This window comes from Acomys russatus, chromosome 1 (assembly GCF_903995435.1).
Source record: "Acomys russatus chromosome 1, mAcoRus1.1, whole genome shotgun sequence".
Taxonomy (NCBI): domain Eukaryota; kingdom Metazoa; phylum Chordata; class Mammalia; order Rodentia; family Muridae; genus Acomys; species Acomys russatus.
Window position 1 is genome coordinate 90,999,660 of NC_067137.1, and position 26,735 is coordinate 91,026,394.

The window sequence follows — 26,735 nt, forward strand, 5'->3', positions numbered from 1 at the left end:
CGTGTCTTTGTCACGTAGCCTGAGACAGCTCTGTGGGTGCCCAGAGTCTCTCAATGGGTCTTTAGTCTTTTCAACACCCCATTCAGGCTTCCATACCTCCCACTTTGCCCAGAATCTCATCAGTATGTCTACTTCCCATGGAAACAATGGGGTCTCTTTCTGTCAGGGCTCTGTCACTGCTCAGGACCCAGCTGGTTTGGGATCAAGCCCAGTTGTGGTTTAGTCCTGACTAAACCTTCAGTTCCCCCAGGTGTGAAACACATGGCCCGTAGCATTGGGAGTAAAACAGAATGGTGGTAGGATAGAGCAGGGTGCTGCAGGGATGAGCAGTGCTGCCAGAGCTGCCAGCAGTCTGGGTGCTCAGCACTGTGATATCTGTTTCTTAGTAATGCTCTGGGGAGGCTCGGAACACATTGCTGGGCACCATGTTGCCGAGGTTCTCTTGTAATGAGCCCTAGCCATGCTGAGTAAGCTCTTCCTGCCAACTGGAGATATAGTGCCAATTTTGTAATCCCTTATTGCCAGGTGCGGGTCACAGGGATGAAGGGCAGAGCACTCAGACCAAGCAGGTCCATAGGGATGCTCTTCGTCATCCTCTTTGTCTCTGCACGTCACAAGGCCAAGTCCTCCCTTATATAAGCCAAAATCTTTTGGATGCACCCCAGGTACATGACCACCCATGGTTCCCTGATCATACCATCAACTTAATCTTTATTTTTCCCAGTGCTAGTGGTCCGGGTCCTGGATCCTGGAGAGTCCTCTGTTTATTTGATTTGAAATGAGAAGAGTTTGTATTTATGCTGGTGGGAGAGTCTGAAGGACGGGGAATGGGTGGGTACATGGCTTTCTGCAGCTCTTGTTTCTTGAGTTCTGCTGGCTGGTATTTAGTGACTGGGGATTTTAACTAGGTAGTTAGTGACTCGGGGCAGTGGGGGCATGGAGGGGGGAGGCTGAGAGTCGGAAGCAAAAATAAATGCTTTCTTTAGTGATTAAAAGGCTTGATGCTCTTTTGGTGCACAAAGAAGACTGCTCACCCAATAAAAGGCAGGCTAATAGCATCCCGGCATTCCTTCCCTGGCCTCGTGGAAGCCCCACAGGGGATGACAGAAAGTTTTGCCTGTGAGGCGGCTGACCCTCTCCCTTCCCACAGCTGCTCTCTAGAGCTCTCAGGACAACTGGTGGCTTCAGGTGACGCCTCCGGGTACATTTGCTTTTCAGCCCGAGGTAACCAGCGCCCAGAGAGAAGGCAACGTATTGGCCTCCGAAGCGGTACTGAGCCTCACAGTTACTCGCTGTGGTGAGACGGCGGTCCTCGGAGGAGGTTGCTTGTAGCTTTAGGCTTGCCATGCTTATTATTTGTGATGCCCAGCTGCTCTGTTAACCCAAAGGCACACCCTCCTTTTCATTTCTCTCTTTGCCATATTCAGCCCCCTTGATATATTTCCTGGCCTGGCTGGACATCTCTAGATCTCAGGTCGGATCTGGTCCTCTGCTTCCTTCTTGTAACTGGCAATTGTTTAAAGGTGAAATCAAAAGACAGCGTTGGGTTTTGAGGACCCTGCACAGTGTCACACTCAACATGGTCCTAGAGTCTTACTTCTTCTGCCCAGACTTAGTTCTGACCTGTTGTTTGAAATCGCTTTGCCTTCCACTTCTTTGTATCCATTACTGTAGGTTTTTGACAACCACGTCTACCCATGGAGTGCCTTCACAGCCACATTACAATCCTCTCCCCTAGATCTTCCCAGATTGAATTTATCTCTCACTGGGGACTCTCTGGAACCCAGGAGGCTGCTTTGTCCCCAGCACACAGCCCTGGGACATCACAGATGCCTAGCAATTTTCTGGGGACCGATATCTCCCTTCTTTTTCTTCTTCTCTCTCTCTCTCTCTCTCTCTCTCTCTCTCTCTCCTCCTTTGGGAGAGAGAGTTAGCTGGGGTCCTGGATCTGAGCATCCTGTTTCACACATTACGCCCCTTTGTCTGCTTGAGACCCGGGCTCTGCCTCTTGGGTGCTGGAGTCAAAACTGTAGTTCCTGTGGAGTTGGCTGCACCCATGTCAGTCTTTGCAAATAGATTAGCTTTTGGGCACGGTGCCTGTGTTCTTGTTTGTTCTCCTAACCCCCAGTGTGCCTACTCTGATGCCTTGTGACTAAAGAGTGTGGATGGAGAAGTCTCTAGACGCTTCTCTGCATGGCAGTGGTGGGGCAGGGGCTCTGATGGACCTCTCAAAGTCAACAGTCTTTGGAATTGTTTTTATTTAGTTTTGTGTTTTATATTTTCCTTCTTTTTGTTCATCGGCATAGAAGTTACCTGCAGTACTATCCTCTTTTTAGGCATGCCCTTCCGTGAAGTTACCTGCAGTACTATCCTCTTTTTAGGCATGCCCTTCCGTGTGAAGTTACCTGCAGTACTATCCTCTTTTTAGGCATGCCCTTCTTGCCCTTCTGTGAATTTTAATAAGTCATAGTTGTATAACAACCACCACCATCAGCAGCAGGAGAGAGAGAGAGAGAGAGAGAGAGAGAGAGAGAGAGAGAGAGAGAGACAGACAGACAGACAGAGTCAGAGAGAGACAGACAGAGAAAGAGAGACAGAGAGAGACAGAGAGAGGGAGAGAGAGCATTTCCACTCCTATCCCCTCCACTCTCCATAATCACTGGTATGATTTCTGTTTGCTTAGTTTAGCCTTTTCCGGAATGTCACAGAAATAGAACCATTTACTATGTAGATTTTGAAACTGGCTTCTTTCACTTAGAATAATAATTCATTGGAAATTTGGCGACCTAGGCCCTGACCCCACACTATATACATATACTGCCTTTGTGGCTGGCATGGGGTATAAGTTTTGGGGTACAGATATGGTAGATATAAGTTGAAACACGGGATCATTTAAGATCTGTCAGTCTGCTGAGGCTCACATCTTTCTCCATGGTGGCACCTGGCAAAAGCGCCTTCTTCTCTGGCTTTGACCAGTCATCTTGTGGCTCTGGATGGTCACAGTTGGAGTAGAGAAACCAGCTGGGTGGGTGAAGTGCTCATTAAATTCCTCCACTGGGCTGGGGGTGGTGGTGGGGTGACAAAGGTCAGGCCTCTTCTGGCTAAAACAACACAAGCGGTTCCAGCTGCCCCACAGCTGCCCCACAGCTGGAAGGGTGTGCGCATCTGCTTTCCTTCAGCGGTGTGAAAAGCCCTTTAATGGGCGGTGTGGTGTTGTGAGGTGTGCAGAGCAGCTTGCTGCTAGGCTTCCAGTTCCCTTTGACCTCTCTTATCTCCACACCCCATCTCGACTGGTCCCACTCTGAAGCTGCCTGCCAGCCAGGGCCCTCCTTTGCACCTGTGTAAATGCGGAGGTCATGGGGTCAGGGAAGGGTGAATGAGAGCTGCCTGAAGTAGGCTTGTGGGACTTTTGCGTGAGTGGAGCTTTAACAGGAAACCACCCTCTGTCTCAGTGATGCAGCTTATGAGGAAAAGGCCAAGGACTGATGTCACAGGTGGCAAAGCAAGTAGCAATAGGCAATTGACCCTTTGGTTGGAGAGGAAGGGATTGCAGCTGGACCCCACTTTGAGAATTTTGTACCATGTGTTTTGATCACATCCACGTCCTCCCTCAACATTTTTCCAGACCCATACTGTATTCTCTACCCACCTAACTTTGTGTTCTCATTTCTTTTAAAGCCGTCATTCCAATTTTGCTGCATTTATACTCTTGGATGTGTAGTCTTTCATTCAAGCAAGGTCCACCTATCAGGGACTAGACTTAAAAACAAAATGAAAAAACAAAACAAAACAAAAACAAAACCCTGACTCTCCTTCTTCCAGTAGCTTTTACTTGCCAATAACTCCTCGACTAGAGGCGCAACTCCATGCCCACCCCATTTCCCCATGCTGGGGTTCGGTCTGGCTTGAGTTTGCCCAACTCTCACACATGCTGTCAAAACCGTTGGAAGTTTCTATGTGCATGGGTCCCGCTGGGTCCAGAAGACAGTTTCCTTGTGCTCACCCATCACATCTGGCTTTTATAGTTTCTCCATCTCCTCTTCCCCAGTGACCCTGGGGCCCTGGGAGGAGGGAGTGTGATTTAGGTGTTCCATTTAGGGTTGCACATCCTCTGCGCGTGCTAGCCACAAGTCTTCCTGATCATCACTATTCTCTGCACACAGAAGCTCCTCTGATGAGGGCTGCAAGGTGCACTAACCTGTGGCTGTAGTTCTTACGTCTCTGCAAATGGCCTAACACTGTGCCCATTTAGCAGGACCATGGTAGTGGGCTCTCCAGGGCCTGCAACTTGTCTATCACTTGGCCTGATAATGCTGCCAGGCATGGCTGTTGTCTTGTGTAGCAGGTCTTAAATCCAAACAGAAAGCGTTTGGCCACTCCCATAACATTCATGCCACTACTGCACAGTGGGCATGTCCTACCAGGCCAGTTGTTATTGTAGTTTTCAGGGTCTTGAGGCAGGAAGGAGGAATCTAGCTAGCTGTGCTGTAACTGTGATGGCAGGCATATGGCAGGGTTGCTCACCTTTTCATTTCCTTCCAGAAAGGAAAATTGGGCATTCGCAGATGCAGATAATTCACTGTTAATGACAACACTGCATCCATGGGAAAAAATAAAAATCGGCACGTCAAAACCTGCCTTAACAAGGCATCTCTTTTATCATCTGGTCGTTGTTCTCAGTCAGATGCATGTGTTCAGCAGCTGCCAGAGAAGCCATAGTGCAAACGATGCTGGCCGGGCGGCTGTCGGCTTCCCACCGTGACATACACTCATGCCAGACTCAGCAACCAGAGGTGTCTCAGGTTCAGCCCAGCATGGGGACTGGAACTGCGCGAAGACTTCCCTCAGGCCTATATGAGGAGAGCGAGGCCAAGCTCATAGACCCCACATTTTGTGATCATCCAGTGACCACTGCCTTTGATACAGGCATACCAGCTCAGCCACACGGGCACTTTCTCTTCAGTGACTTGGAAATTTTCCATTTCCTTAATTTTGGGGGAAAACACTGTTTTGGTATGAACTTTTCTACCTGGAGGATGTTCTGGAAGGAAAAAAAAGGGGTGGGGGAAGAAAAGTCTGTATGCTTGAAAGCTTTGAACTTTAGGTTAGGCAAGAGGAATCTCTTTAATAATAAGTGGTAAAAATGTAGTAATTGCTGCTTCCTTCCTCCCTCTCCTTTTCTTCTTTCACTTCCTCTTCCTCATCTTCTAGGAAGTGATTATTTGAGGCTTATAGTTCCAGAGGATTCAAATCCGTTACTGTCGTAAGGGGGAGTATGGTAGCAGGCAGGCATGGTACTGCAACAGTAGCCGAGAGCTTACATCTCGTGGGGTTGGGGACGGGGGAAGAAGAGGGAGAGAGTGGGGGGGGGGAAGAGACTGACTTGACATGGCACATGTCTTCTGAAGTCTCAAAGCCCTCTCTCAGGGACACAACTCCTCCAGCAAGGCCACACATGAGAGGATCTTGCTATCTGTGACGTATTTTAGGCAAGGCTTGACATTTATCTGTTATTCTTCGGGCATGTACTGAGCAACTGCTTTGGGTTAGACGCTGTGCTATGCCTTACATGTGTGTTTTCTAGCCTCAGCCAAGCTCTGGGTCAGATGCAATCACGTTCGCTACCTCTGCTGCTCCTATGTGGAGCAGAAGTGCCTCCCAGCCAAGCCCTGCCAGCCTGCAGAGCGGTGAGGAACAAACTGGGGAAAGCTATTAAACTCAGGATGCTTTGCTTTGTAAGAATAGAAAAATGAAACAAAAAAGTGGAAAGCGAATACTTGGACCTGGGCTACATATGAATTTATGGGGGGAAAAGCATTAAATTAGTTTGGATTTAGTCTGGGATATTTTGAGTATGCGAAGAGAAGTGCCACTTGTAATCCAGAGTGTAGACTTTATTCTCCGAAACCCTCTGACTAGGCTGTTTAGAATGGCTTCTGCTACCTTTTTAACACTTGAGGAAAATAGGAAAACATCGATGTTTTCAGATAAACACATGTCCAGTTGAGGTGTGAGAGCTCATTGGTCAAGAGTGCTTGCTGCTTTTCCATAGGATCCAAGTTTGGTTCCCGGAACCCCTAATGGGAAACTTAGAATTGCCTGTAGCTCCAGTGCCAGAGGAACTGATGCCCTCTTCTGGCCGTTTGACATGCCTGCACCCGTGCGTGCGCGCGCACACGCGCGCACACGCACGCACGCACGCACACACGCAGAGGTACACACACATATACACAAACGCATGCATGCACACACCACAATGATGATAAAATAATAAAACAGCAGGTGGAAGTTAAGGCTGGAGAACTGATGTAAAAGGAAAATTTGAACTGCTCCTCCCAGGCTGAGCCTTAGGCTGGCTCTGTTGTTCCTTACACTGTCATGAAAATTGGCAGCCTGTCAAATCTGAGAATTTGTTGGGGTGGTCTCTCTGGGCAGAAGCTGCAGCAGGGTTTGTACTCTGCTCTGCTGGAGACCGAAAGGCAGGGGCCAAACTATGTGCATTTCAGATGGAAGGGCTTATTGGTTCAGCCTTGATTTTTGTCTGCCCTCATCCTCGCCATGGCTGAGGCAGCTTTTCCAATAGGCAGGGTGACTTGTTTATATGTCTGTCAAATGTCTGTCTCATTTTGCAAATGTGAACCCAGCACAAAATGCTTGAAATTATCTAGTCCCCAGGGAGAAAGGGTGGGAGAGACATTTCCAGATGCACAATTGTTCTAGCCCCTTTTGTTTGGTTTCTATATTACACAGTCAGATTTAACACCACTTTTATTTTGCTTTTTTAAAAAATCTCTTGGTTAGGAAGGGGTTTTTTTTTTTTTAAAATAAAAATGTAATTTTTATTCTTAAGGGAAATGGCTGAGTGTTTGAGTCATTGGGGGAGAATAATTGACCCTGCTGCCATCACCAAAAATTCCTGCCAATCATGGTTACTTCAATTTTTTCGAGTTTCATCTGTGTGCTCCAAGTACTGACTGGTCATAAACATGACTTGCTTCAATGATTTTCATCCTGTACCTGCTGTGACCTGCAGGATGGGAGAAAACAAAACAAAACAGAACAAAATAAACTACCTTCATGTTTCCACTTGGACTGTGACAAACTCCAGGGACACGATGGCTCTTGACCCATAAACAATGGACCAATTTGCCGCCATTTTCAGAACGCAGAGATTATTCTAAATATCTCTCTTTGTAGGCAGGCATGGTGGCGCACGCATGCCTTCAATTCCCAGCACTGGGGAGGCAGAGGCAGGCGGATGTCTGTGAGTTCAAGGCCAGCCTGGTATACAAAGCGAGTCCAGGACAGCCAGTGCCACACAGAGAGACCCTGTCTTGAAAAACATAAAAGAAAAAAAAAAAATCTCTCTTTGCTTTAAGAAGTCACTTAGGACTCCAGTGCGTCTTAGCCTTGCTCTAGAAAAAGCTCAGTTGAGGTTGGATATGGCAGTGAGTGCTTAGGAGGCTAAGGCAGGGAGAATGCAAGGGCGAGGCCAGACTGGGTGACACAAGTGAGACTCTGTCTCAGAAACACAGACAAAAACTCAGTTAAGGACCATCCCCCTTCTCTTGAGTTATTCGCCTTACGCATAGCAGGGCTGTTGCCTACGGTAGCCACTATCCACACATGGCCGTCTGAAATTAAACACAACTAAACATTTGGTCTCTTAGTTGCATTGGCTATACACCACGTGTGTTTTTATGGCACATGTGTTGGGCAGCATGGACACAGAACATCCCAGCATCAGGAAAAGTTCTCTGAGACTGTGTGGTTCTGCAGTGTTTTAAGCTTCTAGGATCACACCCCCTCTTACTCTCTTTACTTTCATGCTGTGTGCTAACTGCCTGCCTGGCATCTTTACTCTAGAGTGGACGCTCACCATGGGTGGAGTCTGTGTTAGGTGTCCGTAACCCCACCCCCTCCCCCACCGCCCCCACCTTCCTGGCTACAGAGAGGATGGGCCGATGGGAGGATAACCTCACTCTGAATGTTTGTAGATACAGGGTGATCTTTTCTTTGAGGGCAGAATTGTGCTATTAAAGCTCCATTTAGTGGAGCTCAGCAGCCTGTGTTTTGAGAACAATCATGAATACACCTAGTTCCCCAAACACACAAAAACGAGGGTCTGCAGTTGATGGAAGATGGTCTTTAGCAAACTGCCCTGTGCAGTCTCTGAGATTTTTATAGCACCTTAGGGGGCAGTAAATTTGAGACAGGCATCTTGTGGGCACCCTGCTGACACCAAGGCCACCTCCAGGGCCTGCAGAAGGTGGGGTTCTGAGGCTCTGTACCCTGTTTGTCTGCACACAGAGTGCTCCCCTTGTTGTCAGCCTGGTCCCTGGCACTGTCACCCTGAGTCTCTTTTGGCTCAGAACAAGTCATTTCCAAACTGAATTTATGGCCTGTAGCTCAGTGCCACGGTGACGCCTGTAGCCCTCCTCTTCGGTGAGTGGCAGAGCAGGCAAGGTAACCCCTGCTGATTTAAAAAGAAACTTTGTGTCTCCTTTGGTGAGTGCTCTTAAAAAGAAAACCTGCACTGTTTAAATTTCAAAGATGAGCAAAAATTTAGGTGGCGTTGGCTAATCTGAATCTTCCCAGCAACACAAGGTGGGGCATGTTAGTACCTCCACTGGGTTTTTTAAAAAAAAAAAAAGGGCCAGAAAACATAGGCAACTTCCCTCAGACTCAACAGTGTCTGTGTGGGTGCTGAGATCTAGCCCGTGGTCTGGCTCTATGCTTTCAACTTCCAGGCCACTCTGTTGCTCATGCCACAGACCAATACAGTAACCCCACCCCCCTCATCCCCTGCAAAAACAGCTCAAAGTCAGAAGCTAAGAGCCTCAGATGAGATAGCCCTGCGCCTAAGGGCCTTCTGTTCTGAGGTGACGTTGGGACAAGGAGCTCTGGGCCACCTCTGGCCCCTGTATTGCCAGGGGATCCAGGAATCCCCTGTGGTGATGGCTAGGCCTATTGTTACACAACTCAGTTCTGAGGTCATTCCCATGTGAGAAGCACTACTAATGGCTACATTGCTTCCACAAATAGTGCAGCATTGTGCTAGAAGCTGGGAGGTGTTTACACCCAGAACAGATTAAACCCTTCTTGAAGCTCCAAGGTTGGGACCCCAGTGTCAATCAAGTCCCACAAATAAATTCATCATCTCAGGCCATCAAGAACTGTAGAGGAGGCACGAGTTGTGAGAGATCCTGATGGAGACTATCCTTACCTGTGAGACCTGGAGGAACCTCCTAAGAAAAAAAAAAGAAAAGGTGGGAGTCCAAACCCAGAGCAGGGTGAGGGCAGACAGAGGAGAGGCACTTCTAATGGAGCTGGCTAGATGGGCAGAGAGGCCATGTAACCAGTGGTCAGCAAGGGGCACAGAAATGCCACCACGGAGGGGTCACATACCGCTAGCCTGGAACACCCTTGATCTGTCCAGTTGGACACCTCTCAAGGGTTTTAATGAGGGATCCGGTGCTCGGGCTGGGGAGCTGAGGCGGACCTGGAGGTATCTGAGAATTCTGATCCTAAAGAGTTACATTTGCCTCTGTGTTTCCCAAGCCGATTACTATCCCTGCTCGTTTTGAAAACAGGAAATAATTTTCTCACAGAAATCCACTTAGCTAGTACTCTGCTAGAGAGAAAGCCGTGGGCAGAATGGAGGGACGGTCGACTTTGGGGTTCAAGGCTATTATGTAATAATAGATAACACTTTTCCACACAGGAATTGGAGACTGAGTTCTGCATCTAAGAAACTCTAAGTAGCGGGTGCAGTAGCCATCCATAGGGCTGAGAGAGTGAAGGTCTTACAGGTCAAAGCTTTGATTTATTTTGCACAGGTTTAGGCTGTGAGGAGAGCCCAGGACTCTTAGCTGTGTGACATTGGTCCAGTCACAGCTTCTGCTGTTTCCTTATCTACAAAGTCAAGGGTTCTGTTTCGCCAGGTGGCTGTGAAGACTGACAGGAGCCTGCAAGTGGCTCACTTGGTACATCCTGTTGTGGTCAGTGACTAGGCCCTCACCATCCTTAGGAAGCCTTCCTTGGTTAGACTTGACATCTATTTGGCTCCTTCATCTCTAGGGTTTTTGTTTGTTTGTCTGTTTTTGTTTTTCCAAGACAGAGTTTGTGTAGCAAGCCCTGGCTGCCCTGGACTTGCTTTGTAAACTAGGCTAGCCTTGAACTCACAGAGATCTCCGCCTCTGCCTCTTCCTCTTCTGGCATTAAAGGTGTACGCCACTACACCCGGCCTCAACTCTAGGGTTTTATAATTTAAGAGTTATTTGACATTTACTTTCTAAGCGCAAGCCAATACTCTACGCCATGGGTTTCTCCCTGTATTTCTTGCAAAAATAACCTTAGTGCCATTTTTTTCTTTCTCCCAATGTAGTTTCTAATAAGTGACCGTGACCCTCAGTGCAACCTCCACTGCTCCAGGACTCAACCCAAACCTGTCTGTGCATCTGATGGCAGGACCTATGAATCCATGTGTGAGTACCAGAGAGCCAAGTGCAGAGACCCAGCCCTGGGCGTGGTCCATCGAGGTAGATGCAAAGGTGAGTGACTTGCACTCGGCCAGCAGAGGCAGGCTCCCACGCTGTGAAAGCGTCACTTGACTTGGATGCCTTTGGTTGGCTCTTCTGTCTCTCTTGGTCTTGGTCTTCCATCGGGGTGTGAGGGAAGAAAACGTGCCGACGAGCACTTCCCTGACTTTCAGACACGGCCACCAGTGAGGAGCTAGGGACTCCCTGGCCAGCTTCTTGTTTGTGGTTTTGTTTCAAAATGGAGACGCGGCGCGTTACTGCTGGCCCGGAAATAGGAATTCCAAATTGTTGGGTCACAGAAGTGTTTCGTTTGATCTGCTTTAAAACAGGAAAAGAATTTGAGATAACATTTTAAAAACTGGGAGATTCAAATCTGCCCTTTTGTTTCTGTCTTCCAAAATTGGCAGGTCTGGTACTCTCAGGTGCAAAACAACACATGGCTGGAGCTGAGGAGCTTCCAGCCCCTGACGCGGAGCTTGCTTTCTTCTCAGACGAAATCTGTTGCTCTCCCGAGTCCTGTTGATAGTTGAGCTTGTGGCCCCCACTTGCCATCCTAGGAAACACAGAAGGCTGGCAGGTTGCCCCAGACATTTGCTTTTCTCAAGAAAGCTCCATCATTGCTATAAAGCCCTGGCTGGCCTGGTGCTTTCTATGGTGCCTAGCCTGGGCTATAGGCCTTTCATCAAGAGCCTTCCTGGCATTGGTTTTAAAGGCATGTACCATCACACTCCTCTTGAACTTCCTGGATTTATTAGTTTTAGAAAAGCTTGGGAAAATGAGTGGAAATGGAACCTTCCCCTCCTCATTTTATGAGCAAAGGGGCATCTTGGAGGGGAAAAAAAAAAAGCAGAGCCTGGCCTCTTCTCTCCTTTTCTTAGTGTGGCATTCAGAGGAGGGTGAGCTTGAGCAGCCACCCATGGGCACAGTCACAACGCTCTTAGGGCTGGACAAACTGGTGGCATGCTGCCCTGCCCCCAGGTGGAGGGTTTTTCTCAGTGTTCCTGCCACGGGGCAGCCATTTTGGGCCCTGGCTTCTGTGTGGAATCCAAGTGAAACATACAATGTATTCCTCTCACTGTTTAGATGCTGGCCAGAGCAAGTGTCGCCTGGAGAGGGCTCAGGCCTTGGAGCAGGCCAAGAAGCCTCAGGAGGCTGTGTTTGTCCCAGAGTGTGGTGAAGACGGCTCCTTCACACAGGTGAGGCCTCACAGGGCTTTCTCAGGGGTTGGTTTGCTGGGCCGAGGCAGAAGGGAGGTGTTCAGAGAGCACTAGGGTCACTTGGCACCTTCACCTCCTGGGAAATGGCTGGGTGAGTGGCTCTCCAATGTCCCTCTGCATTGCCTTTCCCCTTCTGGGCCCTCCAGGTCGCTCCTTGCCAACTGGCAGTGGGCCCTGACAAGATGCATGGGTGTCTGAGCCAGGAAACTGGCATGGCTGGGTCTCGGTCCTCCCTGCTGGCTGTCTCTTTTGAGGGTCAGACCTGCGTTTTTCTCTTCTGTCAAATGTGGGCTGATTATTTTCTCTTAGTCCTGCCAGTTTCCACGGGCAACCTCAGTATTCCCTTCAGTGCGTATTTGCTACCCCTCTGCCACCCCTTGCTGTGTACCTCTTTGAATGAAGCTGTGCCCTCCTCGAGCACAAAGCGTACCGGACTGTGTGTGCGCATGCGCATGCACATGTGCGCGCGCAAACTAAGATTTTTAAATACCCTCTCAGCAGTCCCACCGCTCCTGGCTGTTGCTTTATGTAAAAGCAGGGTAGGATACATTGGCACTGGCCCACTTCCTGAAACATTGCATCAGTGGGGCAGCAAGGTGCCTCTTCAGGAAGCTTCTAGGCTGCTCCCTAGGGCTGGGGAGATGAGAGGCTTCCGTGAGTCAGGACACACAGCACATGTGTGAAGGTGCTGTTGTGATGGGTGTAGGGAGAGTGGTGTAGTGTAGTGTAGGACACAGTAATCTTAGCTTGTTTGGGGATTGTCCCTGTGCCTGGCCCCCATCTGGAGGACGGTCCTATCTAGTAGAACAGCATTTAGGAGTAATCTACACTTTCAGAGATGGAAGCGACAGCTTCAGGATTTTAAGAGCTTCTCTAATTCTGGATCAGGGGACGCAGGGTGGCTGTCAGTCAGAGGTTTCTTCTCCGTGGGTCTGGGTGGTTATTGATCTCAGACCAATACCGTCGTGGGTAGTAACATAGAGGGGTGATTTTAATTTGATTTTGTTTGTTTTCTTTTTTGTTTGTTTGTTTTTTTGAGTCAGGGTTTCTTTATGTTGTCCTGGCTGTCCTGGAACTCTCTCTGTAGACGAGGTTGGCCTCAAACTCACAGAGATCCTCCTGCCTCTACCTCCTGAGTGCTGGGATTAAAGAGGTGTGCCTCTACCACCCAGCAACTTCCATATTTTAAGTGCGTCTCAGTTGACTCAAGCATATAACCAGCCGGAGAACACAGGGATAAAGCAACCTTGGCCGTCAGCCCTGGCTGAGGTTCTTGTTTGGACTTCCCATCTAAAGCTCTGCACGGCCATGGATGGTGGTGCCGTTATCCCTATTTGTGGAGGATGTGTGTACCATCATGACTCGGAGTGGGGAGCTGGGCTGAAGCCCTGAGCACTCCGAAGGTCCCTGTGTTCTGCTGCTTTCTGAACTGGCAGATTTAAAGGGAGCTCTGAGGTGTTCACTAGGAAGATGCATCCTAGAGCTGTGGCTGGTACACTATGTCTGGTTGGGGCTGACAGCCTGGGCTTGGGGCCAACTCACACAGACAAGTCACCAGCTTCTCAGGGCGCTTATCTGAAAAAGAAATAGAGACAATTATCTTCGTGGTTGTTATGTTGTACATATGTGATAAATTATTATGACGTCACAGGCATTATATATTGTTCTTATGTTATGCATGACATATTACTATTATTAGTGGTTATTATTTCACTTCCTTCGGAAGGCTGTGATGAGGACTAAATGAGCTAACACGTGTGAAACCCTTGGGACATATGGACGCCATGTAAGCATTTATTAGCATCATCATTGTAATTCCCGTCTTCACTGTGGGTCTCCAATTTAGATCTTCTCAAGACCTTATGGATGGCATTTCTTAAGAGTGGGGGGAGGATGCCCCAATGCCTTTGCTTGAAACTTCCCAAGCATGAAGATTCAGGAGCCCTCCCTCCAACAGCTTTAAGGGATGTGGTGACCCTTCTCTGTATTTGAAGGTGTGTGTGAGCATCCGTACCCTTAGAGGGGAAATCAGACCTTCCTGGGGGTTTGTTTGGGGCTGAGAGCTGCAGGAGAAAGGCCATGGGGAGGAGGGCAGAGCTGAAGGCAGCCTCTTCTCCTTTCTGCCCGCTCGTGGAGCCCTGTATGTGTTGCTTCTGAGAGTGGTTGACCTCTGCCCTCCTGATTCTGAAGTGTTTGCCTTCTCGTGACAGACAGCCCCTGGCCAGCTTTTGTTCTCGCCCGACCAGGTGGTGTTTGCTAAAGGAGAGGAACTTCCAGATTAGTCCAGGCTGACATGCTGAGGGCGCCCTGAGTGCAGCCTGTCAGACAATCCTTGCTTGTGTGACAGGCTAAGCAGTGCCATGTGTCCACGGTTCAGGCTTGGCTCAGCCTGGTGGGCAGCTCAGCAGCCAGTCAGCAGATCATCTCAGCTCAAGGGATTGCATGGAAGCGCATTCCCTGCCCCCCTAAAGATGCTGTAGTAACTTCACCAAAAAAACGAGATTGCCACTCTGAGTGTGTGATTCAGTCACTTGGACGAGGGGCCAGAGAGCTGTGAGACGACGCCTGCCTCCTTCCCCATGGCCCATCATTACTCAGACAGCTCTTTTTTTTACCCCCCTAAGACCAAAGCCCAGAGACAAGCAAGCTACATTGCTCTAATATTCCTTAGAATATCGGCATGTGTGCATCTTGGAGTTAGTAGCATGTCTTGGTCCTGGGAATTACTACAGATGTCATTCTCCTGAAGAACAAGGGGGAATGACATGGCTCTGTGGGGACTGGCTTTATCTGGCGTGAGGCACAGCTGGAGGCCACATGACTGAATTAGCTTTAATGAGACTCACGTGGGGACTCCGTGGCTTCTTCCTTCTTCCTTTGTTTTTTTCCCCCTGTGTCTTTCCTCACTCTACCCAACCTCAATTCACACAGGGATGGCTCTTCTTTATTTACGGTAGAGATGTTGCCTGGGCATCACTGTTTGAACACTCAGTACTTAGGACAGTCCCAGACCATTTAATCAAATTATGAGGCTTGCATCCAGACATGGGTATTTTTTGGGTGTATGTGTTTGTTGGGCAGGTACACACACGTGTGTGTGGTTATACATGTGTTGGTGTGCATGTGTGTATGCAAATACATGTGTGCACAGTTGTGCATATGCGTGTGTGTGTGTGTGTGTGTGTGTGTGTGTGTGTGTGTGTGTGTGTGTGCTGGCCAGAAGAAGCTTTGGGTGCTGTTCATTTGGAAGTGACACCTTGTTTCTTTGAGGCAGAGTCTCTCACTGGCCTAGAACTCACCAATTAGGTTAGCCTGGCTGGCCAGTGAGCCTGGCATCTGGCTGTCTCTCTGCCCCTATTACCCTGGGATCACACAGGTATGCCACTATGCCCAGCCTTTTACCTGGGCTCTGGGGTCTGACTTGGGACTTCATGCTTGTAAAGTTGAAGCGCTTTATTGAACCATCTCACACATGATGATTTTTAAGTCTTCTCATCCCCCAGGGGTGATATCAGTATTTGTTTAAAAAGTTCAAACCTATTTTGGAAGGGTTTTGTCTCTCTGGTTTTAAAAATACATTGTTGAGATGTGGGGTTCAGCTCTCTGGGGACCTGGAGTGAAGTCAGGTGCTCCAGGCTTTGCCCTTGGCTATGGGGTTGTCTATTTATTCTCTGGGTGCTGGGGACATAATTCCCAATATCTGGCCTACCAAGGTCCCTGCCAAGTGCTTGTCATCTGCCCAAGCTGTTTAGCTGAAATCTCAGCTGTGGTGACTCGGAGTTGAGTCGCCACTGCCACCGTCAGGAGGTGCTGGCAGGGGCTTGTCAAGCCTCTGCATCGCGGAGTGACAGTGCTGTCACTGTTGAGCATGCTGGGGCCAGCCAGAGCTTTATACTCAGTCCTCACTGTAACCATTTCTAGGTAGTTATTAGTCCCTTTGTATAAAGAAAGGTGGGGTTTCAGAGGAGGTAAAGAGCAATTGGAGGTCGCTGAGCTGGAAGGGGTTTTTTTTTTTTAACGCAAGCTGATTACCTTCGGGGCTCATGATGTTTTTGTGCAGAACTGGCCTGATGCATATGTGTTTCATTTTCACCGCCATTGTTATCCCAGAATTCCCTCTCTTGTTGCCCAATCAATCAAACTCACATTAAAAAAAACAAAACAAAACAAAACACCCTTTGATTATGGAAAAATTTAAAAAGTACAGAAGAGTAGGCATAACAGTATAATGAACTCCATGTACTTGCCACCACTTCCAACAATGATCGACACGTGGCCAATTCTGTTTCATCTTCGCCTGGTTTTCGTCTCCCATCCCAAACTGAGTTCCTTCAAAGCAAATCCCCAGACACCATATCTTTTCATCCCGGGCAGGCCAACATTCTGAGCTCCACTGTGTTCTGGGCTATGAGCTGGTGGTTGCTGTGAGGGATTAAAAATGTGACCCCTGCCTTACGCAGACAAGATAGGGAGACACATGACATAGCAACTGTATAGAGATTGTGTGTGTGTGTGTGTGTGTGTGCACACGCGCACGCACATGCCCGTGCAGCTGGAAATTCATATTTCAAAAGCCCACTGACGAGTCAATTGACTAGAGCTCAGGATGCATCTTGTCAACAAGAAAACAAACACAAATTTAAATTTTTGATAATAAATACCGTAAGCGGAAAGCATTCTATACACATTAGCTTTAGTGACAAAGAGCTGACCTTGTATACAGGAATCTCTAACAATTTGGAAGGGGGAAAAACCTAGTAAAATGTGGTCAAGAGATACTAACAAGGAGGGCCTAAGTAATATGGTGTTAGCTGTGAGCGAGGCTGGGGAATGTGACATGGTGACAGGCCATCTGCACCACACACCAGGTCCTGGGTTTGGTCCCTGCTACCACCAAAGGAAAAATGGTGGAACTAGCCAATAAGTGAATATGAATGATGTAATCTTCTGTATTCATTAAACTGCATAAATAAAAGTGCTGATGGAGCGGTGGGGGAGATGGCTTCAGGGAGTTGAGCACTTGCCTTGAGAGTGTGAGGACCTGAGTTTGCTCCCAAGAATCCATATAAAAAGATGGATGTGGAATGTGCTTGTAGTCTCCAGCCCTGGGGAGGTGGAGCAGGAAGGATCCTTAAGACTCCCTGGCTGGTCAGCCCAACCAACTCAGCAAGATTCTGGCCAACAAAGGACCCGGCCTCAAAAAACAAGGCAGAAAGCATCTGTCTTAGATAGGGCCACTATCACTGTGATAAAACACCATGACCAAAGCAACTTGAGGACAAAGGGCTTATTGGCTTACATGTCCACATCACTGTTTATCAGTGAAAGAAGTCAGGGCAGGATGTCAAGCAGGGAAGGAACCCGGAGGCAGAAGCTGATGCAGAAATTATGAAGGGGTGCTGCTTACTGGTTTGTTCCTCATGACTCGTTCAGCTGGTTTCTTACAGAACCTGGGACCACCATCCCAGGGAGGCACCACTCACAATGGGCTGGGACTTCCACCATCAACAACTAATTAAGAAAATGCCACACAGGCTTCTTGTCTATAGCCCAATCCTATGGAGGGAGTTTTTCAACTGAGGCTCTCTCCTCTCAAACGACTCTAGCTTGTGTTAAGTTGATGTAAAACTATCCGGTACAGCATCTGAGGAACACACACACACACACACACAAAATGGTGGATCATTTTGCTTGTCAAACTTGTAACAATAGGAGAAGATGCCAGTATTCAGGCTTGAACGGGGGAGTGAAATGCTCTACCCCTGTGCTGCTATTGGGAAAGTCAGCTGGCACCTGTTTTGTAATAGGTTACTTTTGCAATAGGGGTCAAAAGTCTTGAATGGGTTCACATTTGGAGCTTGCAATTTCACTTCTAGGATTTTTTTTTTCCCAAGCAAATTCCTTTTTTTGTTTGTTTTTTTGAGACAGGGTTTCTCTGTGTAGCCTTGGCTGTCCTAGACTCACTTTGTAGACAAGGCTGGCCTTGAACTCACAGTGATCTACCTGCCTCTGCCTCCCAGTGCTGGGATTAAAGGCGTACACCACCATGCCTGGTTCCAAGGAAATATTTTTATTCCTTTTAATTTTCTCCCAAGGAAATAATTTTAAATGTGTGAAAATGTTTAGTGACAAAGGAATTCCAATTCTGTAATAGTTTAAAAAAAAAAAAAAAAAAAAAAAAAAAAAAAAGAACTGACCTAAATATTTAATAATAGAGAATTGCCTAAACAAATCATGGCAGGGTACATTGTGCAGCCACTAAAATATGTGTGGTATAGACTTACTTTACATATGTGTATGTGCATGGCTGATAGGACTTAACATAAAGAAACATTTACATTCGCTTCTAAAAATAGCTTTTTAAGAAAACTTAACACACTCTGAAAACCCTATGACATAGAATATATATATATAGGAAGATGAAATGATAAAATGAGAGATCTCATCCTAAAATAGGAACTGTTATGTCTGTGACCCTCTAGATCTTTAGGGCAAAGTAGTTCGATGTTGTTTTATAACATTTCTTTAATTAAACTGTGGCCTTACTTTTATTTAAGTTTCATATGGCTTGCTTCTCTTAAACAATTGCTACATTTTATTTCTTTGTATAAAGGAATGAATCTTGCAAACTGGGAATAAGATTTTTGGAAGGCATATCCTAGGCCAAAAGAAGGTATAATCTATGTTCTCCCAAGCCATGAAATTTGACCTGTTTTACAATATTAGGCATGAATTCCCTTCTATAGAAGTAGGCCTCAAATCTAATCAGAAAGCAAGTGGTTACCCTCTGAACCTTTACGCCACTGTTGCACCAGTGGGCAGGTCTTGCCTGGCAGGCTGACACTGTAGCATGCAGGGCTTTTCTCCTCAGCAGACTGCCTATTACCAGCTTGCAGTACTATGAAAGCTAGCCACCAGGGAAGAAGTTTCCAGGTCAGTTCCAGCTTGATTTCTCTGAGTTCTGCAACCAAAAATTTCAGCAAGAGTAGTTATTTATTATTATTTAGGAAAAAGTACAACAATACATGTTCTTTTTATAACATTTTCTTTATATTGTGGGCTTATTTTTTAGCTGTCACATATAGATTTACCTGCTTCAAAAAATTACTACATTTTATTCTATCGTAGAAAGGAATGTATCACAAAGCCTGGAAAGCTGGGAACCAAATTTTTAGAAGGCATGTACAGGGTCAAAAGAAGGTCTATTCATCTAGTTCTGAGGAAGAAACGAGGGACTCTGAGGTCTCCATGACCAGTAAATCACAGAGAAGTATCCCCTGAATGGCACTGAGAGTTCACTTAAAAACTCACGTTTTCAGAGAGAAAACACTGTCTGCCTGTGCAGAGTATCTTAGTTCAACCTCCTAATATACATAAAATCAGCTTACAAAGCAGTGGGTTTCCAGAAAGCTCTTTTATACATCTTAGTTTTGGTTAACCCACCCTACTACTCCCTCACCTCCCCTACTCTTACCCCTACACCTGTCCCTGCCTAAGCTGTTAACTCCCAGTGTTTCCCCTCCAACTGCTTTAAAAATATTTGTGTTCTATGTCTGTTAATGTTTTGCCTGCGTGTAAGTGTACCTTGTGTGTGCCTGGTGCACCCAGAATCCAAAAGAGGGCACTGCACTTGTGGGCCATTGTAAATGCCCCCAAGTGGTGCTGGGAACCAAACCAGGTCCTCTACAAGAGCAGCCCGTGCTCTTAGCTGCTGAGCAACCTTCCAGTCCCAACTGCTTTCATATCACAAATTTTCCGTGAGTCCCTTTCCTGTCTTAAGGTAACTTCCCTTCTCCCCTTGTCAGGGTCCTTTCTAGTTTTGTGACCTCTACAGACACTCCAAGTGAAACGCATGAGTCTAAGTATTCAAAGCTAGGACCAACACCTGAGCGAGAGCCTGCAGCGCTCCACTGACTTCTGTCGTGGTGGTACTAATGTACGTCCCTATCATCACTGGATAGTGGTTCCCTTCTCACCACATCCTTGTCAGCGTTTGTTGTCAGTTGTTTTCTTGATGATAGTCATTCTGGCTGGGTAAGATGGAATCTTAAAGCAGCTTTAGTGTACATTTCCTGATGGCTAACGATATCAAACACTTTCTGAAAGTGTTTGTTGTCAGTTGCACTGCTTCTTTGGGGACTCTTTGGCCAGCCCCGCAGCCCGTTCTCTGATTGGGCAGTTTAGTTTCTGGATGTTTAATTTCTTAAGTTCTTTGTATACGCCCTGTTGGGTGAGAGGCTGGTAGAGACATTCTCTCTGCAGGCAGCCTCTTCATACCATTGATCATTTCCTTTGCTAGGAGAAGCGTTTTTAACTTCACAAGATCCCATTTGCTGATTACTAACCTTATTGTGAGTTATTGGGGATCCTATGTAGAAAGTCTCTACCTAGGCCTATCTCTTGAAGTGTATTCTTTTCGTCTAGAAGTTTCAGTGTTTTAGGTCTTCTATTGAAGCCCTTGATCATTTGGAGGTGGTTTTTGTGCACGGTGAGAGGTAAGACTCTGGTTTGATTCTTGTACAGGTATGTATCAAGTTTTCTTAGAATCATTTGTTGGCAGATGCCGTCTTCACTCTTATGTGTGTTTTTGACATCTATGCTAAAAAGTCAAATGGCTATAGTTGCTTGGCACTGTACCTGGGTCCTCTCTTAATTTTGCTGATCCATGTGTCTGGTTTTTGCGCCAGTACCATTTTGTTTTTATTACCATGGCTCTGTAGTGCAACTTGAAATCATGTGTCTTGAGTCCCCCAGCAGTATTATTTTTAGACAGTATTGCTTTTACTGTCTGGGGTCTTTTGTTGCGTTCCAGTGAACTTTCAGATAATGAAGAAGTGCACTAGAGTTTTGATTGGACTGCACTGGATATTTAGCTTGCTTTTGGTAGGATGGCCATGTTCACAATATTGATTCTTCTAAATATGTAAACATGGCAGGTCATCTTACCTTCTAGTTTCTTCCTCAATCTCTTTATTCATTGTTTCAAAGATCTAATTGTAGAGATCTTTTGCATCTTTAGTTCTGTTTTATTCCTAGTTTTTTTTATACTATTACCAATATAATTTCCTTATTTCTTTCTTAGTATGTTTGTCATTAGTATATAAGAAAACTATTCATTTTTGCATGTTAATTTTGCATCCTGACATTTTGTTGAACTGTTCATCGATTCTATGAGTTTTCTGGCCAATCTTTAGGATGTCTTAAGTATAGGATCATATCATTATGATCTCTTTTGTCCTCTTCCTTTCTTATTTATATCTTCATATTTGTTAATCTTGGCTTATTGCTCTAGCTAAGACTCCAGTACTGAATTTAATAATAAATTAGTGGGAAAGCTTTATGTTTTTTCCATTTAATATAAAGTTGAATATAGGTTTATTTAGTACTATTTCCACCTTTCAAGTGTTATAGAATAGTATGACATGCATTGGCATTAGTTCTATGAATGTCTGAGACTATTCATCAATAAGTCCATCTGGGCCTGGGTGTCTTTAGTTGTGAGATTTTTATTTACTGCTTCAATCTCATTTTTCTCTCTCAGATCTGTTGAAACTGCTCATCTCATCTTGGTTTCATTTTGTTATTTAATAGGCATCTAGAAATTACTCTACTTCCTTTGGATTTCTGGTTTGGTGGAATATATGTTTCTAAGGTAGGATCTAATGATTTCTGAATTTAAATGGTATCTGTTATAATGGCTCCTTTCTCATCTCTAATTTTATTAATTTGAGCTTTCTCTCCCTTCTATTTTGTTTGGCTAAGAGTTTGTCAGTATTGTCTATGTTTTCAGAGAATGAATTTTATTTCACTGATTGGGCTTTTCCTTGCTTTGTTTGTTTCTATTTTATTGGTTTCTGCCCCACTCTTAATGATTTCTTTCTACTTTCTAGTTTTGGGGCTTGGGACTCCTCTGGCGAACAACTGGAGGGAAGTTATTCCACATCTGGTACTGAGTTTTCTATTTATCAACCTATGGCTTTTGGGATGAACACAATCCTTTGTGGGGGTAACTCCAGTTAAAATATATTGATTAATATACTAAATATATATAATTATGTGTATGCATATGTATGAAGTTTATGTAATAGTAGATTTTTGTATGGCTTTCTCAAACATCCTTAGAGTTCGTATTTAAATCCTCTCTCCCTTTACTCCCCTTCCCCCTTAGTGTCACCTGTGTTATACTATCTACATGCCCTTAAGATCTTTCTTTCCCTTATCCAGTGGTTCTCAACCTTCCTAATGCTATGACCTTCTCTTGTTGTGGTGACCACCAACCATAACATTCTTTGTTGCTACTTCATAACTGTGTTTTTATTACTGTTATTTGATATGCGACCCCATTGGGGTGTCGAGCCCTACAAGTTGAGAGCCACTGCTCTAGGTTTAAAGAGGGTTTTCGTGTATGACTACTGGCTGGGAGGCCTTATCCAACACCTGATTTCTTCATGTAGGCTCTTAGAGCTATGAACTTTCCTCATGGTCTATTTTATTGTGTCCCATAGATTTTTGGTATTCTGTGGTTTTATTTTCATTTGATTCTAGGACCTTAAACAGTGTCCTTTTGATTTCTTCAAGGACCCATTCCTTATTCAGTAGTGTGTTTGGTTTCTGTGAGCTTTTGTGTGCTCTAGGTTTTTGCTTGCTATCAAGACTTCCCTTGTGTCTATTTTAGAGAAAATTCCTTGGGCTGCTAAGAAAAGTGTTCAGATGGAATGTTCAATAGATGTTTGTTAAGTTCCTGTGATTTATGATGTAACTTAATTCATATATTTCTTTTTTGCTGTTGTTGACAAGATCTGTCAAGTGGACAGACTTGGGATACTGAAATGTCTGCCACTACTGTGCTGGGATTAGTTTGTGACTACATGTAATAGTATTTGTTTCATGAAATTGGGTGCACTTGTATTCTGAACATATGTGTTCAGAATTGTAATGTCCTCTTGGTGGATGTTCCCTTTTTCAGTGTGACGTGATCTTTTCTTTTTAGTTTTAAAAAGTCTATTTTTTTTTTTTCAAGAAGAACATTTGCTTGAAATATCTTTTTCTATCCCTTTACCTTAACGAACTGTCTGTCTTTTGTGGTAGGATCAATTTCTTGGAGACAGCAAGTGCATGGTTATTGTTTTTTAAATCTCATCTACTAGTATGTGTCTTTTGATTGGGATTTAGACTACTAATATTTATTATTATTATTATTTAACAGTGTGCATTGATTTCTGTTGTTTTGTTGATTTTTGTAGTATTTGGTTTTCACCTCTTTATCCCTTGCTTAGCTATTATTCTAGTGTGGCTTATTCTTTTTCATGGCCATAGATGGGTCTGTTTATCTCCTCACTCTGAGAGTCAGTCAAGATTATGCAGAGGTACATGAATGTCATTAATTCCTTTAATCTATTTTTTTTCTAATCATGGAACGTTCCTAATTTTGCTTCAGTTATGACAGATAGCTTTGCTGGGTATAAAAGGCTGGGTCAGCTGTTGTCTTCACTCCAAGCCTCTCTGTCTTTTAAAGTTTCAGCTAAGTAGTCTGGAGCTATTCCCATGGGCCTCCTTCTATGTTGCTTGGTGTTTCTCTGTCCCTGCTTTCTTTGTTCTGTATTTTTAGTAGTTTAATTATAATATAATGAGGAGAGGGTCTTTTCTGGCCTTGCTTTCTGTATCTAGATAGGAATCTCTTTTCTTTACTCTGGGAAATTTTGCTGTGATTCTTTTTAAAATTTTTTTTTCTTTCTTCTTTTAGAATGAGATTCTTCTTTTTCTATGCTTATCCTTCATATACCTGGTCTTTTTAGAGTGTTTCCCACTAGTGTCTTCTCATTATTTTAACTTTTTTTTTAATTCCAGTTTTCCACCTTGCCTTTCAGATCAGGTGCTCTGTCCTCTCCTTGATCCATTCTGTTGCTGAAGCTTCTCATGAAGCTTTGACTTTTACGTTTTTTGCTTTCAGTATTTTAGATAGTTTTTCTTCAGTGTTTCTCTGGCTGAATTCCTCTTCAGGTCTCACATTGCCTTTATTGTTTTATTTAGCTATTTGGCTTTATTCTTGATGCAGAGCTTATTTTCTCCCTTTGATTTCTTTACTGACTCTGTATGGGGTGTCATTTATCTGGCTCTTTATTTTGTGCAATCACTATAGGATTAGTAATTTTTTGAAGAGTTTTGCTGCATTTTTTGTGCCTCTCTGGTATTGTGTTGGGATTCACATATTTGGTATTATTTTTAATCAGCTATATTCTTTCAGTTGAAAAAATTTCAATGTTCAGTTGGGACTTGGATTTGGTAGAACTGAAATACAGAAAATAAGAATTTTCAGAATAAATTCAGAAAATAAAATTTGGTAGAATTGTAGTTCAGAAAATAAGTTCCTGAGTCTAGGAAGTCAAGAAGCCTGCTGTGAATGCTATATAACTCCCTGAGTAGAACAGTAACTGAGAATAACCACAGTAGCTGGATATTGCCTCTCTACAAATGTTGTAGTAGCCAACATTTGTTTATCCTATTGGAGGACAAATAACCAAGTATAACATGGAATATTCTCATATTTTAGTTATTATGATCAGCATTGGGATGGAAGTAAGATGTGTGAAATTAGGGATTAAGTGGTAGGTCAGCCTTGAACAAAAAATAAGATGGGTAAAGTAGCTAGGAAGGGAAAATTGGGATCCTATTAGAGTCTCCAGATTTTAGACCCTGTTAAAGCTATGGGAGATTATAATGAAGAAGCAAAATGAAGGTGCGTGTGGTGGCGCACACCTTTACTCGCAGCACTTGGAAGGCAGAGGCGGCCGGATCTCTGTGAGTTCAAGGCCAGCCTTGTCTACAAAGTGAGTCCAGGATAGCTAGGGTTCTGTTACACAAAGAAATGCTGTCTCATGGGTGAAAACAATTAAAATAAAGGGGACATAAGGATTCAAGAAAGAGGATGAGGTATAGAGATGAGAGAGGAAGCATATGAGAGTCAGATGAATATGTAAGTAAAAACTGCCTTGAGGTAGCCCGGGTGGAGAAACGGGCTCAGCCAGGAGTCCTAAAGCTTGACTGAGCAACAGACAAAACCAAAGCCATCATGAGGTACATATACAAGAGTGGAAATTAAATTATAGGAAATAAAAAGTAAAAGAAAGGTTTACTGAGTGGGTTGTTGGCTCAGGGTGAGGAGTTGAAAGGGTGAGGGGTCAGGGTGGATGGGAGCAGCTGGTCTTTGTAGCCTGTGTGCTCTGTGCAGTTTTGCTGTTCGGAGGATGGCATTGTATGGATGGCCTTAAACTTCTGAACCTCTTGCATCCACATCAGGACTGGAGTGGTGGGATTACAGGCATTTGCCACCTTGTCTACCTTGTGGGGTACTGGAGATCAAACCCCAGGATGTATGCATGCTAGGCAAGAAACCCACCAGCTGAGCTACACAGCCCCAGTCCACAACATGTGCTCTCTAAGTCATTCAACACAAGCACCCCAAATTTTCATAAGTATTCAGCAGGGAAGTGGCTGTTAGTAGCAATTATCAGGTACAGTTGCAAATGATTAAAATTTTTATGTTGATTATATTTCTAGTATCATTAACATGAAAACCTTTCAGTATGCTGCTTCTAGGTGAAACGATGTGTTATATTTCCTATTTTTGAGCTCCCTGTTCTAGGAGCAATTTTCTGATAAGCTTTGGAGACTACTTTCTCCATTTCCCACTTATTCTAACTCCTCCTCCTCCCACCAATGCATGCATAAGCTAATTTAAATGCATACATTGCCCTTTTCTGTTTTTGTTTTTGTTTTGGTTTTTTGTTTGTTTGCTTTTTTATTTTTCGAGAGAGGGTTCCTCTGTGTAGCCTTTGCTGTCCTGGATTCGTTTTGTAGACCAGGTTGGCCTCGAACTCACAGCGATCCACCTGCCTCTGTCTCCCAAGTGTTGGGATTAAAGGCGTACATCACCATGCCCGGTACCATTGCCTTTTTCTGAGAACAGAGGCTTTAGGAGTTAGAATTTCTTCTTGTTGATGACTTTATTCTGTAGATGGAATCCCAAAGGGGAAAAAAATCATGTGGCTTTCTGAGAAAGACATTAGGTTCCCTTGTGATTTCTTAAAACATTATAGACACAACTCTTGAGGTGTTTTCTTCCTTGGTAGCACTCTTGGCCATTCCCTCTGTCAGAGCATTCTTCCTAGAGACCTCTTGTAGGGCTGGCTCATTCCAAGTGAGCTTTGCTTTACCACGTGGTCTCCTGCCTCTCACACTCTTAGCAGCTTTGGAGGTATCCATCCATCATATGCATTGTGGGCCTTTATTTACCTGGGTTGATTAAATATCGACAGTCTGGAGTGAGTAGCCTCTTTGTGGAAAAAAGTTGTTGAATCTTAATTTAAAAAAGACATGTATGTGAATTTTGCCCCCAGGTTTGTTTATGCCTCATGTGCATGTTTGGTGCCCTTGAAGTTTGGCACAGGGTGTCAGATGCTTTGGAACCAAGGTTATGGCTAGATGAGAGCAGCCATTTGGGTGCTGGGAACTAAATCTGGCCTCTCTGAAAGAACAAATGCTCTTAAAGGCTGAGCCATCTCTCCAGCCCTGATCTACCCAAACTTTGATGAGTGTAGAGGTCCTAGGAGTCTGGAGGCAATGGTCTTTAGTGCCAATGTGGAGAGATCCTGCGAAGAGTAACCCTGAGGCTCTCTCCTCTGATCATGCATAGCAATGCTGTAGCTAGAGCGATGCGAGCGGCTGGAAAATGAAGTGTGCCTGTACGCTGGCTTGTCAAAGCCTCTCCAACCACATACGGATCCTTGGATACCCCAGACAAAACCGGTTCTTAAAAGTGGGTGGTGCTGTTAATTACATCTGAGCCTTCTGGCCATGTACAATGCCAGCTTCCTCTGTCTGTCTGTCTGTCTGTCTGTCTGTCTTGCCCTCCTTTCCTTCTTCCCTCCCTCCTTCCCTCTTTTCCTTCATCACATTGCTAAAAATTCAAATTTGTCTT

At 45.1% G+C, this 26,735-nt stretch overlaps 2 protein-coding genes across 3 annotated transcripts in view; both read left to right on the forward strand.

Annotated features, from left to right (window-relative positions):
- Nucleotides 1–26,735, forward strand: part of Susd6 (sushi domain containing 6) — a 373,726-nt gene that overhangs the window by 258,288 nt on the left and 88,703 nt on the right. The gene's annotated exons all lie outside the window — the stretch shown is intronic.
- The window catches only part of Smoc1 (SPARC related modular calcium binding 1), a 150,966-nt gene that overhangs the window by 67,223 nt on the left and 57,008 nt on the right, over nucleotides 1–26,735 (forward strand). For both annotated transcript variants that reach the window (XM_051148410.1, XM_051148416.1), the window contains exons 2-3: nucleotides 10,388–10,553; nucleotides 11,625–11,737. In XM_051148410.1, coding sequence (XP_051004367.1) covers nucleotides 10,388–10,553; nucleotides 11,625–11,737 — 279 coding nt within the window. The remainder of the gene's footprint in view (nucleotides 1–10,387; nucleotides 10,554–11,624; nucleotides 11,738–26,735) is intronic.